The sequence below is a fragment of the Parasteatoda tepidariorum genome, chromosome 4, assembly GCF_982258835.1.
Source record: "Parasteatoda tepidariorum strain Cologne lab strain chromosome 4, Ptep-v5.0, whole genome shotgun sequence".
Taxonomy (NCBI): Eukaryota; Metazoa; Arthropoda; class Arachnida; order Araneae; family Theridiidae; genus Parasteatoda; species Parasteatoda tepidariorum.
Genome location: NC_141758.1, coordinates 33,780,674 through 33,797,154, shown reverse-complemented (window position 1 = coordinate 33,797,154; position 16,481 = coordinate 33,780,674). Strand labels below are relative to the sequence as shown.

The 16,481-nt window shown below is 31.7% G+C and overlaps 1 protein-coding gene across 1 annotated transcript; it reads left to right on the top strand.

The window, feature by feature from the left end:
- The first annotated feature begins 9,506 nt into the window (after positions 1 to 9,506).
- Positions 9,507 to 14,654, top strand: LOC147810875 (uncharacterized). Its single transcript, XM_087162132.1, has 2 exons — positions 9,507 to 9,816; positions 10,120 to 14,654. The coding sequence occupies exons 1-2, from the start codon at positions 9,507 to 9,509 to the stop codon at positions 14,652 to 14,654; spliced, it is 4,845 nt and encodes a 1,614-aa protein (XP_087018258.1).
- Positions 14,655 to 16,481: the final 1,827 nt, after the last annotated feature.

Here is a 16,481-nt window from a genome sequence, read left to right as displayed (position 1 = left end):
TCCATTTATTAGGTTTTCAGCCACCACTATTTCTAAATAATTCGAAGGCTCCTTCCTCTGATGAAGGGTCGAAATGAGTCGAAAGAGAATTTACCCAGATAACAAGTTGCTACAGCTCGCTTACATTAGTGAGTCTTCTGAAGAGGAGACCGACAATGAAGGCGTTTCTCCCAATCACAATGATTTGTTTGATGATGAAGTTGAGCTCCAGAACCAGTATCCACCATCATTTTCATGGTCCCATCCAACTAACTTTGCACCACGATTGCCACTAGTTACTTACATCAAGGGTCAAGCAAATTTCTCTATTGGTAACGAAACCACCGAAGTGGATTCTTTCTTCAAGATCTTTCCCAAAAGCTTATTCATTTACATTGCTCAATGTACGAGCGAAAGTATAGAAATGGAAAGAAAGAACATTTGGAAATGCGATCACGGAAGTCAATAAGCAAAGGCCTTCTTCCTCCAAAACTATATCATCATCAACCGCGACACTTTTCATTGTTGGAAACTATTTCCCAATTGAGGATAAAATGCGTAGAAGAAGTGCATGGTGCGCAAAAATGAATAAAGAGGCACGCTCGAAAATAGTGTGCACCTCTTGCAACGTAGCACTGTGCAAGAACTGTTTCCAGCCCTACCACACCCTCAAGAAACCCAGACTTTAGATACTGTTGTTCCTCCACTACTTTCAAATTTTTCAGTTTTTTACCTTTCTTATTTTATAACTGTTAATTTCGAAAAGTGCTTATAAATAAATATGTTAATAAAAATGCTAACGCAAATGTTTATGAAAATGTGAAGAAAAAACGTTGCCTAAAATAATCGTCTAACTTTTAAGTAAAATGTCAATAAAAATGAGTTACTGACTCTAGAATTCCGGCCGGGACATACCCTGTCCCGGGGTTTAGATGCTTTGGGCTTACGGCGGGACATATGCTGCCCCATCAATGAAGCTTGTGAAATAATTGTTGTGGATGGTGCACTGTTATGGGGACGTTTATGCGTCTCCTAGACCTTCAACCTTTTAGGCATAAAAGTTATTTTATCTAATAATAGGTTGGAGGAGAAATACCTGATCCCGGAAATGGGGCGCACTTGGACTGATTTTCCGCCGTATTGAAAGGGTTAAATCGTTGGCAAATCTGTTGATATCAATTTATATTTCTCTACCAATTTTAAAAGTATTTTTCGAAATCTGTATCAGTTAGCATTCTATAAGAAATTTAGTTATCGTATGTACTTCATTGAGAGAATTAACATTATCTTTATATCGTTCAAAATTTAAAATACTGTTTAGAAATGCCACCAAACATTCGTTCTCTGATGTTAATGATAACAGCTATTAAATACGATATTATCATGAATTTTGCTAAATTTCAATCGGACAATGAAGAGAGACGAGTTCGGGTTAGCTTTTAGAGGCAAACTTGCCTGCCGTCCACAGGATATTCTTTTTCCGTCAATTTATTGAGTTAGTACGCCATGCTAAGGCCAACAAATATAAAACAAAAACCACAAAGCGGAAGGTAAAATAAAAAATATTTTTTAGGTAACTTATTTAGGAGTCAAGAGACATAATACTTATTCATTTTTTTTAACAATCAGTAAAAAAGTGACGCTTCAAAAATCTAAAGTTAGAAATAAAGGAAGATGATCAAACACCAGATGACGTGATACAGTTGAGATCACATAAAATTGGGTTCAAACTTCGGAGAACAGTAGTAGTAACAGATAACTCCTGATGGCAGAAACTTTCGTCAGTCACAACCTGGCCAGTAATAGCATACCTGCCAACTCTTCCGGAAGATTTTATTTTCATATTTAAAGTGGTAGTAAATACATACTAATTTTTCTTTCATAAAATTAATTTTAAATGATTTTGATCACCACTATTCTTACAAAAGTTAAGCACATATATTAATATGCGTTACTATCACGGTTGTCATCTTAAGTTTTCTCAAATGCAACGTATTTGTTAGCTTAAAATTGAAGTTTTAAATCCATTTTAATACCACTGGGAAAAATGATAATGGAAAGGATTAAAAGTTGGCAGGTATGCTACTCTGAGAAAAGTTGTGTTAAACCTTTTAAAAAGCAAAAAACGGCATGAAGTAAACGTTTTTCCGTCGGCTTATCATGTGTCAAAAGTTAAGAGATTCCACAAAAGCATTAATGTGGAATTATTCTAAATAACTTACAATCATAGCTACCAATTTATTATCTTGGCACCTATTTATAGAAAATTTTTTGAAATGCATTCTCAGCTTATTAATTGTTTGGTTAAATTATATTATTTATAAATAAATTTTTAAAAATAAAAGTGGTAATTTTTCCATTTTTAAAATAATATATATATATATTTTAATTTTTTTAACTAAAATTAAGCCCAACTGTTTTGACTATCCACTTAATACATAATAAACTTTTTAGGTGAGGTTTTGTAAGACCACTTAAAGTGTACGTAAATTCTATGATCCTTAATCATTCGTTTACTATATATTTTTTTAAATTCAATTTACCATAAATTTTCCACCGCTATACGGAAACAATAAAAAAAAAATCCGTTAGTCGTGCTGGACAGTTTAATTAATGTTCGCAAAATTATTATGTTTAAATTGCTTTTACATATCAACTAGCTCTTTTAGTTTTCCCGAGAGACTTTATTTTTGTATTTAAAGTGTCGGCAAGATGTATAAAATCGCCTTTTATATTTTTATTAAATAAATACTGTTTAAAATGAATTTCATTACCACTATATTTAAATAATTTTATTTTATACAAAATTTCTAGCGTTGATTAGTAAGGTAAGTTGTATATAACAGCTAACAACCATTTCGCGAAACGCCCAGATTCAACTGCATTGTCTTAACCTTGCCACTTACACCACCTTTTGAAATGCTTGAAAGTTGGCAGGTAAGCTTTAATTACTCGTATTATTTTGCCACCACCTCTCTAAAAACTCGTCATCTATGCATGCATGGAATCCATAGCACATTTTTCAAAATATTAATACGTTAATCACTTTTCTTTTTTCCTCTAAGATTCTATGAACTTTGGCGATTCTGAATTTAACTCCTGGTCTTTGATACGTGGATATTTTCGTATCCTGATCTGTCGCGCTAACTATAATCGCCAAAGTGCTAAATACATTTTAAACTTGCAAATTTTTTTTTTAAAAAAAAAGCCGATGTTTGCTCGGGAGTGGTTACGAGTTATACCTTTCGGATTGGTCCCTTTCTGTGATTTTTTTTTTCTTTCTCGCGGGCCACTGCCCGGAAATTTTGCCAAGACTTGATAATTATTCTGCAACAGATCACGACACGGAAATCTCCCCTTTGATATTTGCGTGTTAATGTTTTTCAAATAATGATCAAGATTATTTTAAATGCAATTTATTACGCAAACAACAAAATATTAAGGCATATCAAAAATAGGTAAATACCGAATTTTTCTATATCAGCTGCAACCTGAAACAATTGATTTTCTCTGACAAATATCTGATACTTTTTATATCAAATACCTATTTATCTCAACATAGATCTGAATTAATTGTAGCGATATAAAATTTCTAAAGTAAATCATTAATTTTTTTTTTAAAGATTTACTTTTAACGAATTTTCATTCTTTTATAAAAATGCAGGTAAGCATTCAGATTTAATCCACTAAGGACCACCATTCCCATCTAAAAGATCAAGACTGGTGAATTAATGATTTCGTTTTTGAAATTTATCTTCGTGGATCAAGACCAGGCCTGAAAGCGGGACGGAAAAGAGAAAATACTGGTAGAAGAACTATTTCAATGTTAGATAATATTCAGGAGAAGTTAATCTATTTTCAACAATAACAATTCACTGAAACGAAATTTTTCACTTCGTTGAAGCAATTGTATATAAAAATTGCATCCGTTAAAAACAATTGGTAGTTATAGATTTTTATTATTCTCGAGAAAAAAAACTAAAAAATGAAATTTATTAGTTACCAGTTTTTACTGCTTTCCGTCTCGATATATATGGGCTTTCAGCCCTGATCAAGACCTACCAATCGTTATCATCATCAGATTATCAAAATATTTTAAAAATTACATTTTGATTAAAAATTGCTATGCAGTAATAGTTAAAAAAAAAAAAAGAAATTAAACCAACTTGCTCTGAACAGCGAATATATATACGAATGGTCTTTAATATGTTTATTTTTGGTTTAGTAAATTCGATTTATAGAGTTTTAACTCACTATTAGTTTCAAATAATTCAAATGCTTATATGATAAGCCTCCTCACGGTTTTTTATAGGTAGTCCGATCAGACCACTGTGTAGGATATCCTCTTATCGAACGAGTCATTTAATACAGAATATAGTTGAAAAAAGAAAGTGGTAGCAAATGTATGACTAAAAATTTATTTTATTTATGAATATTATTGGCTTCCCTTATTCACTTGTCAACCACTACAGATTCAATTCTCAAATATATATGATAATTTTCTCTCAATTACTGTAACATACCTGCCAACTCTTCCGGATTTTCCGGAAGATTTTATTTTCTTATTTAAAGTGGTAGTAAGTATATACAATTTTTTTCTTTTATAAACTTAATTTCTAGATGATTTTGATCACCACTATTCTTACAAAAATTGAACACATATATTAATATGCGTTACTATCATGATAGTCAACTTAAGTTTTCTCAAATACAACGTATTTGTTTGCTTAAAATTGAAGTTTTAATTCCATTATAATACCACTGGGAAAAATGATAATGGGAGGGATTAAAAGTTGGCAGGTATGCTTTAAAAGTTTTTGGGTTCATGTGCACAACTGGTTCGCTTTTTAAGCAGTCTGCGACGACCATTTATGAAAGACCGTGTGGAGGCTTCTTGATGTAGGAGGTGATGGTCAAGCTCTAAAAAGCTTACTAATTAACTGAAAACCTGGAAATATTAGTCTGCCGTTTTTTACCAATTTTTAATTGTCAGCACTCCGGAGTATATAGTATCTCTGGTAGCCAGTTTAAAAAAAAAAACATCAAACTTATTTAACCAAAAATGTTCTTCGAACTATTTTATTATGGTACTTTTTTACATTTTTATGAAAGTACAATTATGGAGATCGAATCGATGACCCAATTTCTTTTCTGGAAAGTGAATTGCCAGATGTAGCATATAGCAAACAAAAAAGGTACACGTACGGTTAATCTGAAACTTAAAAAAAAATTTTTCTCGGGTTATTCACGTTTGCCACTATTTTTATAAATAGGTGAATCAGTATTAGGTAAAATCTTATAGCCCTAGAATATAGATTGCATAATCCTTTATCAAAGGAGATTTTTTTAAATATAACATTCCAATATCGTTAATGAAATTTGTATATTGGACATAGCTATCTACGCATGTTACATAGACATACCACAGCTGTTGTTATATATGAGACCACAATATCGTTAGTGAACTTTTTATTTTCGACATAGATTGTAATTAGTAGACATAGATTAGTGATAGAGACCTAGATTGTGATAGTAGACATAAACATAGCAATGTTAAATAGACAGAGCTATGCTGTTGTTCCTTATAAAATTACAATATGGTTAGTTAACTTTTTATTTGAACATAACTTGTAATTTTGGACATCGCGATAGTTGTTATGTATGAAACCACCACACTGTTTGAGACTTTTTTTATTTGGGACATAGTTTACAGTTTTGAACATAGCAATTTATGTTTGAACAAATGGATATTGCACGAAAAACTGGTTTAATAAGACAGACGTATCTCAGAAAGCATGTTTATAAAAAGGATATTTTTAAACTGCAAAAATGGCTACAAAAATCTTGAAATAAATATTGGAAAATAGACGTATTTCAAAAGGAACTATTTCAAATTTTTCGTTACAGAAACTGCTAACTGTACAAAATATTCTTTTTTAATTTGAAGCTATGATCTTGAATTTTTAAATGCTACCTTACTTTTGAAAAAGACGCGTGACAAATCAATATGAAATTTTATTTTTTTAAAAATATTTCAAGTACTTTATATTTATTAATTACTTAATTTAAAATAAATGGTCATAATAGTAGTTTGAGAACTGAATCAAATGTTATGTTTATTTCTTTAAATTGATTTTCCCATTTCTTAAACGATGCGTTTTCTAATAAAAAAATTTTTTTCTTCAAACAAACTTGTAAGCTATATCTATTTTAGTCAGTGCGTTTTTCAGGCTATGTCCCCTCTTTTTTTTCTTTTTTTTTCAAACCTTCATATTATACTATGCACATTTTCTTTGAAGTGCATTTTAACTGTATCCAAAATAAAATGAAAAATTACATCATACAATAAAAAATTGCTTGATATTTATTAAAAGCACAAATATCTTTATTTTAATCAGAGAGCACGATTTTTTTGTTAAAAAAATTTTCAAGTTATTACTAGAAAATAAACTTAGTTTAGTGAGAAATGTGACATCATTTATTTTTAATAAAAACTTTTTGTATCACTGTATGAAGGTGTACTTGCCCTCTGGAAAGGGAAGGGATTAATGTGGAGCAAATACGTACGGTAATTATATATAGCATAAGATAATTATGCACAAATAAATGGTGTATCTATTAGTAAAATAAAAAGATTATATGATAAATGCATTGGCTCAATCTCGTCTTTCGTTATAAATTAAAGCTATAACATTGTTTACTATATTTATAACTACTGACAGCGATGCCAACTTGGTCCGGACAGTAAATATATATTTTAAAGTGGTAGTTTATTAATTGTAATTCTTAATTTAATAAATTCAATTTAGTAGATTTTTATCTACCACTATTTTATAAATAACACTTTTGTTTATATAATTAGCCACTCAATTAGATATTGTCATGTTGATAGTAGACTATTTTTGCTTGTTTTGAAAAGCAAAAATAGTTTTAATTATTTTGGCATGTGGTAACATCATACCAGCCATCTCTTCCGGATTTTGCGGAAGATTTTATTTTCATATTTAATGTGGTAGTAAATATATACTATTTTTTTCTTTTATAAATTTAATTTTTAAATGATTTTGATCACCACTATTCTTACAAAAATTAAGCACATATATCAATATGCGTTACTATCATGGTTGTCAACTTAAGTTTGCTCAAATACAACGTATTTGTTTGCTTAAAATTGAAGTTTTAATTCCTTTTTAATACCACTGGAAAAAATTATAATGGAAAGGATTAAAGTTGGCAGGTATGTAGCATTATAATAAAGTAACCATGATTAGAAGTATGTACAAACTTGATCGGAGATTCACATTAATTGCCATTGAAAAATGAATACAGCCATGATTAGATGGATAATCTTCGTACTGATAGTAAGGTTCTTTTTTGTAATTAAGAATTTTATTTGAAATGATATTTTAAATTCTAATAATAAATTGTTTATTTTCCTAAATAAATAGTTCCAATCAAAAACTTTTTAAAATCGGAAGTTTGAATGCTCTCTGAATGACTATAATTAACTAACGACGGATATCAATTAGATGCATTTTCTTTCCTCCATCAGCAAAGCAAACAAACCCGACAATTCCCATGAAAGTCGCGGGACACTTTTGAAACATTTTTCTCTTCCTTTTACACTATCTCCTCCCTCTTCTGCGAACGGAAATGAACAGTTACGGACTGATCGCCTTTGCACAAAAATTTAACTCCTACTCGATGTCGATCGTTCGTATGGGAAACCGCGATTTTTTTCTTTTACATCCCACCCCACACACGTCTCTCACTCTAGTTTGAACTTTTCTGGTTTTTTATTCTAATTAAATGGTTTTCGAGACACTGTTCGATGAGTCTCGTTTGTCCTTAACTTTTGAGTCACGACCAGATGTTCAATATTTGATTCGTTTGTTATTGAAATTGTTCTTATGTATTTACGTCGCGAAGAAAAAGGATAATTTTAATTTGATATCGATTTGAGAGGCAAAGATAAATTTTTCTAGTACATATTTGCATGTGATTGTTCCTGTTAGAATTTTTCTTGTTTTTGTTCTAGTTAGAATTTTTCTTGTTTTTTCTAGTTAGAATTTTTCTTGCTTTTGTTCTAATTAATTGATTTTTCGAGACACCATTCTTTGAGTCTCGTATTTCTTAACTTTGAGTCATGACCAGATGTTTAATATATTAGATTCGTTCGCGATTGAAATTATTCTGATATATTTACGTCACATAGGAAAACGATAATTTTAATTTTATATCGATTAGGGAGGCAAAGACGAATTTTTCTAGGATTTGCACGTGCTTGTTCTTGTCAGAATTTATCTTGTTTTTGTTCTAATTAAATGATTTTTCAAGACACTGTTCTATGAATCTTGTTTTCCTTAGCTTCGAGTCACGACCTGATTTTCAATATTAGATTCGTTCATAATTGAAATTATTCTGATATATTTACGTCACAAAGGAAAACTATAATTTTAATTTTATATCGATTTGGGAGTCAAAGACGAATTTTTCTAGAGTTTGCATGTGATTGTTCTAGTTAGAATTTTTCTTCTTTTTGTTCTAGTTAGAATTTTTCTTGTTTTCGTTCGAATTAAGTGATTTTTCGAGACACTGTTCTATGAGTCTTGCACTCCTTAGCTTTCAGTCACGACCAGATGTTTAATATTATATCCGTTCGTTATTGAAATTATTCTGATATATTTATGTCACAAAGGAAAACTATTATTTTAATTTGATATCGATTTGATGGGCAAATATAAATTTTTCTAGCATTTGCATGTTCTTGTTCTAGCTAGAATTTTTCTTGTGTTTTTGATCTAATTAAATGATTTTTCGAGACACTGTTCTATGAGTCTTGATTTCCTTAGCTTTGAGTCACTAACCGATGCTTAACCCCTTGGGGACGGGTGATTCAGAAAAGCATTCGTACAAAATCAGAATCAAGTTGCAATTAAATAAAAAACGGTAACTTAAATGTAGTCGTTACTAATTTGACAGACTTACTTTGCTTTTATTTTAATTATTGTTAGTTTAATCATATATATAATCAATGTTAATTCAAAGTATAACTAAATAGTTTTATTTTGAACAAAGTAATGGTGAATTAAATAAATCAAAAAATTATAACTCCGCCCACAAATAAACTGCTAAAGAAATACTTTGATTACCAGTTTTATCTTCTTACCCTGTGTTTATGCTTAAAGTAGTTTTCAAAATGAAATATAGATGGCAGTATAAAGTCACGTGAATAGTAAATGTTAATTTTTGTTTTATGTATATGTAGTTTTAGTTCTCTATGTGTTTTGTCTCAATAAAGTTGTGTAATTAAAACCGGCATGGTAAGTGATTATTTTCCCCGAGACGAACAAAACCTTTTTTCATTTGTGGCGCCATAACGTAGGGCAGATGTGGATGACTCATGTAAGTGACTTTGATTTTCCAATTTGTTTGAAACTTGAATAGAATTGAATTTTGAATTTGTTTGAAACTTGAATAGAATTGAATTTTGAATTTGGGAACTTTAGAATTGAATTTGAATAACCATGTCGGTCAGTGATAATGAGACAGATGAAATTGATGAAAACTCAAAGAAAAAAACCATTCAAAAGAGAACAACATATAGAGCATTAACGACTAAACTGCTTAATAAAATAGAATCCTGTTATAAAGATGAAAATTTAGATGATGAGAATAAAAATGAAGAACTAAAAACCTTATACGATCAATTGATTGAAAAAGAATATGAGCTTGTAAAACTTAACATTAAGATAGAGGCATTTATTTCCGTTGACGAAATTGAAAGGGAAATAATTTCGGTTGATGAATATTCGGAGAAAATTTTAAAATGGAAAAGTAAAGTTAAACGAAAAATTGATAAAATTAATGAAGAAACGCAATCGGTTTCTAGTCACGAAAATTTACCTCTAAGTTCATTAAATAGAACTCCCATGATAGAACACAAAAAATTGATTTCTTTACCGAAATTAACTTTGCCTAAATATTTTGGAGACCCCTGTTTATGGCTTGAATTTTGGGCCCAATTTGAAGATGCAGTGCATAAAAATACCGAATTATCAAATGTCGAAAAATTCCATTACTTAAAAAATTCGTTGGGTGGTTTGGCATTAAATTCTATTAAGGGTTTTTGTTTGACAGATTCTAATTATGACAAATGCATAAAATTAATATCTGATAGATTTGGACGAGAGGATCTTGTAATTAATGGTCACATGACTAAACTCCTTAATTTAGAACCCGTGAGAAACTCTTCTAATTTGAGAGCGTTTCGAAATTTATATGATCAACTTGAAATTAATATTCGTTCCCTTGAAAGTTTGAAGGTCGCATCTGGTGCGTATGGCCAGCTTTTGTGTCCCATAATTCTAAAACTATTACCTCCTGATGTTAGTTTGGGATATAACAAAATAAAAGAATCTAAAGGTCAGTTTAATGTAAATGAATTAATGAAGTTTATCAAAATCGAATTAGAATCGAGAGAATCGTCATTACAGTTAACACAACCAAAAATTGATTATTCCCCTCCATATCATCGTTCGGCAAACGAATCATACGCGAAAAGAAATAATCCGCACACTTCCGCCTTAACTACTATCATAAAAGATAAAAAATGCATATTTTGTTTTAAGGGACACGATTCTTTAAATTGTCGCTTATTATCACTTTTTGAGAAAAGGGCCAAATTAAAAAGAGAAGGTCGCTGCTTTAAATGCTTATGTAAAGGTCATTTGAGTGTAGAATGCCAGGAAAATGTTCGATGTAAAAAATGTATGAGTCAAAATCATAACGAACTGTTTTGTTTTGGGAAAGAGAAACCGATAATAACAAATCACTCAGAAAAGCGAAATGAGGAGCCAGCAGCCGCGCCTCAAAATCCTGAATCAATTATTTCTAGTATTGCGCATAAGGCCAATAGTCAAAACAAGACTATAATTTTGCCCACGTGTTCTGTAACTGCGCGTAATCCAAATAAAAAATGTAATTCTAAAAATATTTTAATGCTTTATGATTCAGCTAGTAGCTGTAGTTTCATTACGAAGGAATTAGCAGATAGTCTTAATTTATTGATTTCTCGAACTGAGCGATTAGAAGTATATACATTTGGAAATAACCCAATTCAAAAGGATTTCGGGGTCACGACAGTTAACCTATCTCATATAAATAATCCAAGCAGATGCGCGAAAGTAGAATTATTTATTACTGATTCTATTTCTCATTGCCACGTGCAGGCTCCGAATGATACGATTAAAAGAATGTTAAAGGAATTAAATTTATCATCTGAAGAATTGTTTTCTTTTGAGGGAAAAGAGAAAATTCACATTTTATTGGGATGCGATTTAATGTGGAAATTTTATACCGGAAATAAATTAGAATTTTCTAAAGGGCTTTATTGTATTGAAACTTTATTCGGTTATTGTATTAGTGGAGTTACGCAATCTATGAATTTAAGAACTCAATCAGTTAACGTTTGTATTTCGGAAAGAAAAAATGTTACGAATTCAGATGGTGATTTAAATGCTAATTTAAGGAAACTTTGGGAAATAGATAATTTGTTTATTGGGAAGGATGATAATAGCATTTTAACTAATGATATGGAAATTTTGCGACGCTTTGAAAATGAAATAAAATTTGAAAATGGAAAATATGTGGTTAGGTTGCCTTTTAGGGAAAACATGAATCTTTCTGATAATTTTTCGAATGCTAAGAGGAGGCTCTGGAGTTTGACTACCCGTTTTGAGAAAGATCAGGCTCTCTTTCAGGATTATAATGAAGTGTTTAGAGAACAGTTAAAATCGGGTGTAATTGAACCTATTACTATTGAGAAAGGGATTTCGTCAGACCATATGTATTACATGCCTCATCATCCAGTTATCAGAAGGGATAAAGAGGAATCGCGTACAAAACTACGCATTGTATTCGATGCATCTTCTAAAGATAAAAATTGTTATTCATTGAATGATAATTTAGAGGCAGGTCCAAATCTTAACCCTAATTTGTTAAATCTTCTTTTGCGGTTTCGACAGAATTTTATTGGAATTATAGCAGATATTGAGAAAGCGTTTTTGCGCATTTCTTTAAATAAAAACGATAGAGATTGTCAGCGCTTTCTTTGGTTTGATCAGATGCCGCCAAATGTGATTAAGATTTTTCGGAACACTACAGTTGCGTTCGGGGTTAAGTCTTCGCCATTTTTATTAGCCGCTACAGTTAAGCACCATATTGAGAAATTTAAAGGGTCACACGAGTTAGCATACGCGGCGTTAAACGATTGCCTCTATGTCGATGATTTAATTACAAGTGTGAATAATTTAGAAGACGCTATTGAACTGTGTAACGACACAAAGAACATTCTTATGTCTGCCAACATGAACTTACGTGCCTTTAAAACTAACAGCATCGAACTGTCGCAATATTGGCAAGAAACGAAATTCGAAGAACCTTCCAAAAATAGTTTGATTCCTATTAAGGTACTAGGTGTCATATGGGACACCGTGAAAGATGAACTGAAATTGGATTTATCTTCCATAAACTGTTCTCTCTCAAGTACTATTTGCACGAAGCGTGCCATTTTGCAACTATCATGCATGATTTTTGACCCTATCGGGTTTATAGCTGCATTCACGATTCGAGCAAAGATATTGTTGCAAGTTACTTGGCAAAGAGGACTTGGATGGGATGATGAGTTACCTAATGATTTGAGAAGAAAATGGAAGAAATGGACATTTGAAGTTCCGAAACTGGAAGACATTATTATACCTCGTTGGTACTTTCCTAGGTCTAGTCGAGAGAACATCGATTTTCAGATACATATTTTCTGCGATGCCAGTGAATTAGCTTTCGGTACTATAACTTACCTCAGATACATCAATGAATCAGGACAGTATGAAGTTAGCTTTGTCCTTGCAAAAGCTCGAGTTGCACCTGTTAGGAAAATTACGTTACCGAGACTAGAGCTTTTATCCGCTGTCCTTGGAGCAAGAGTGCTAGACTCCTTGAGAAGTGTTTTCCACATAACGAACAATTATTATTTATGGAGTGATTCCATGGTGACTTTACATTGGATCAAGGGGTGTGCTAGCAATTGGAAACCCTTTGTAGGGAACAGAGTAATGGAAGTTCAAGCGAAAACTGAACCAGAAAATTGGAGACATTGCTGTGGTATCGATAATCCTGCTGATTTGCTGACACGTGGGTGCAATGCAAGCGAATTGAAAGAAGGAGATAAATACAGGCATGGACCTCCTTGGCTGAGACTTGAAGAGTCAGAATGGAATAATGGTAAAGGTTTCAGCTCTTGGAATAGCGAACATTTGAACGATGAAGTTCTTATTGAGAAACGAAGCAAGCCCATGAACATTAATATGAATGATTGCAAGGAAGAAAGCCAGCCTGATATTATGAACGTCGTAAATAAAATTTCGTCATGGACTAAATTGCAAAGAGTATTTGCCTGGTGTAGAAGATTTATTTTAAATTGCAAGTTTCCAGCTGCAAAGATTAGTGGTTGTTTAACAACTGCAGAGATTCAAAATTCTAGAAAATCTCTGGTGAAGATAGTTCAAGAATATGCTTTTGGTACTGAAATAGAATGTCTGCATAAAGAGAAGACACTCCCAAAAAATAGCAATCTGTTGCCTTTGGCACCCTTTCTTGACTCATCGGGACTGCTCCGAGTTGGTGGAAGATTGAAGAATTCCAATCTTTCTGACCGTCGAAAACATCCAATACTTCTCCCAAAAGATCATCATTTATCAACGATAATTGTGAGATATTTTCATGAAAGCCATCTACATGGAACTATTCAAATGACATTATCAGCATTAACGCAAGAATATTGGATAATTGGTGTCAAGAATCTTGTCAGAAAGACTATCTCCAGTTGTGTAAAATGTCATCGTCAAAATGCTAGAATTTTGACACAATTTATGTCTGATTTACCTTCAGTAAGAGTAACACCTTCCCGAGTTTTCTCCATTGTTGGAACTGATTATGCCGGTCCTTTCCAAGTGAAGTCCAGGAAAGGAAGAGGTGTGAAGACTATGAAATGCTATGTTTGTTTATTTGTGTGTTTATCCACAAAAGCAGTTCACTTAGAACTTGTAAGTGATCTGACTTCTGATGCCTTCCTAGCTTCTTTAAGAAGATTTACATCTCGACGTGGAAAACCTGATCAGATACACAGTGACTGTGGGACAAATTATGTTGGTGCGTATAGAGAGTTGAAACGCCTGATTCCATCACTCTCTTCAGATGAAGGTTTTCAAGGCTATCTTGCAAAGGATAATATCATTTGGAAATTCAATCCTCCTGCGGCACCTCATCATGGAGGATTGTGGGAATCTACTGTTAAATCTATGAAGTCACACCTTAAAAAAACTGTCGGTGAACAGATCCTCACCTACGAAGAATTCTTAACCCTGATTGCTGAAGTAGAAGCTTGCCTTAATTCTAGGCCACTTACCCCTCTGTCGGATGATCCTGCTGATTGTGAGGCATTGACGCCTGGTCATTTCCTTATTGGTACTTCATTGACATCAGTACCGGATTCTGATCTTTCAAAGGAAGTGATTACACCTTTACAACGATGGAGGTTAGTGCAAAAAATGAAACAACAATTTTGGAAACAGTGGTCAACTGACTATCTTTCCACTCTTCAAAGGCGACCGAAATGACTCCAAGTAAAGAAAAATCTTGCTGTAAATGAACTGGTGCTAATCAAAGAAGATGATTTACCTCCACTGAAGTGGAAGTTGGGACGTGTGCTAGAGACTTATCCTGGAGCAGATGGTAAAATCAGAGTGGTAAGGTTGAAAACTGCAAATGGTGAGTTAAAACGTCCTATTGTTAAACTTTGCCCACTGCCTATAGAATACAAACTTTGAACTCATACGAACTTTGAACTGTTAATTTCAATTTTTCAGTCAAATTTAATTTTCATTTTAAATCAAAATTTTATGATGGTTGATATTTGTCTGTAAGTGCATTTCATTAGATCAATTTTGTTTTTGTTATAGTTAATTTGTTTATTGTTTGTCTACAATTCACACATTTAAAGTTGATTTAGTTTTGTGTGAAGATTCTTAAACTTAAAATTTTCTGTAATTGATTTATTGCTGCTTTATCTTTGAAATTAAAGTTTGAATGAATGTATAACATTTTATGAACCCCCTAAGGGTTCATGGCGGGGGAGGATGTTTATGCTTAAAGTAGTTTTCAAAATGAAATATAGATGGCAGTATAAAGTCACGTGAATAGTAAATGTTAATTTTTGTTTTATGTATATGTAGTTTTAGTTCTCTATGTGTTTTGTCTCAATAAAGTTGTGTAATTAAAACCGGCATGGTAAGTGATTATTTTCCCCGAGACGAACAAAATCCTTTTTCACCCTGATTGATACGGTTTTTTGCTGTCACGTATTTGTGACAGTCGGCGCGAAAGGGTTAATATTAGATTCGTTCGTTACTGAAATTATTCTAATGTATTAACGTCACAAAGAGAAAGAATAATTTTAATTTTGCATGAATTTGGGAAGCAAAGACGAATTTCTCTAAGATTATGCTTAAGGAGATATTTTTCAACATGTGAAGTTTTTATGTAAAAAATTTTCTGTGGTACGTAACTTAACTAATGAATCAACTTCTTCAACCTAATAGAATTGTTATCAAACTTTTATCAAAACATTAGCCTGCTATTTACCTGAGCTTTAGTACATTCGTTTAATATTATTTTATAAATATATTTTGAGGTATACGAAAGTCTTTCAATTCTAATTTATCACATTATTTTGCTACCAACAGGAAAAATATTTTCTGACAGTGAAGAAATTCTTTATTAGTAGGAAGTTATAGTTCCAAAGCTTTTTGCTAAGGCAAAAAGAAAAAGAAAATGCTCTTTCCTGATGCCCCTAAACTCAAAGTTTTAATTTTAAACTTTTAAAGCTCTCTCATCGAATAAAATTATTTGAACTTTCAGACAGACAAATAGAATAAATAAAATAAAAAATAAAAAAAAATCTGTGAAAAAATTTTGAGATTTTTTTATCCATCTAAAAATTATAAAAAAGCTATTTGCAAAGCAACTTTGGAGTAATATTTTGAGAGTTGAAAAAAAAAAAGAATCACACAATAGACATCACACATTTTTTTATGGAAATGGTGCCTCACTTAAAACATTGAATTGAACAGGCTCTATAATTGTACTTTGACAGTTTGTTTACCTGCCAACTTTTAAACTTTTCTAGGATATTACTCCATGGCAGTAAATAAGAATTTAAATTACAATTTTAGGCAAAAACTTATACTGTATTTTGAAAAAACTTAGCCAGCCTACCACGTTGGGATTGCATATTAATATATAAGCTTAATTTTTTTTTAAAATAGTGGTGGTCAAAAAGATTATGGATTAAGTTTATAAATGCAAGGAATATGTAGAAAGCATCTATTTTACTACCACTTATAGAAACTTACTTTGCTTTTATTTTAATTATTGCTAGTTTAATC

What these genes read in the sequence shown, in the direction of transcription:
- LOC147810875 (XM_087162132.1), top strand. Translation starts at nt 9,507, where the DNA reads ATGTCGGTCAGTGATAATGAGACAGATGAAATTGATGAAAACTCAAAG. An exon ending in GAAAATTTTAAAATGGAAAA is followed by an intron (nt 9,817 to 10,119) that starts GTAAAGTTAAAC and finishes TTTGTTTGACAG; the next exon opens with ATTCTAATTATGACAAATGC.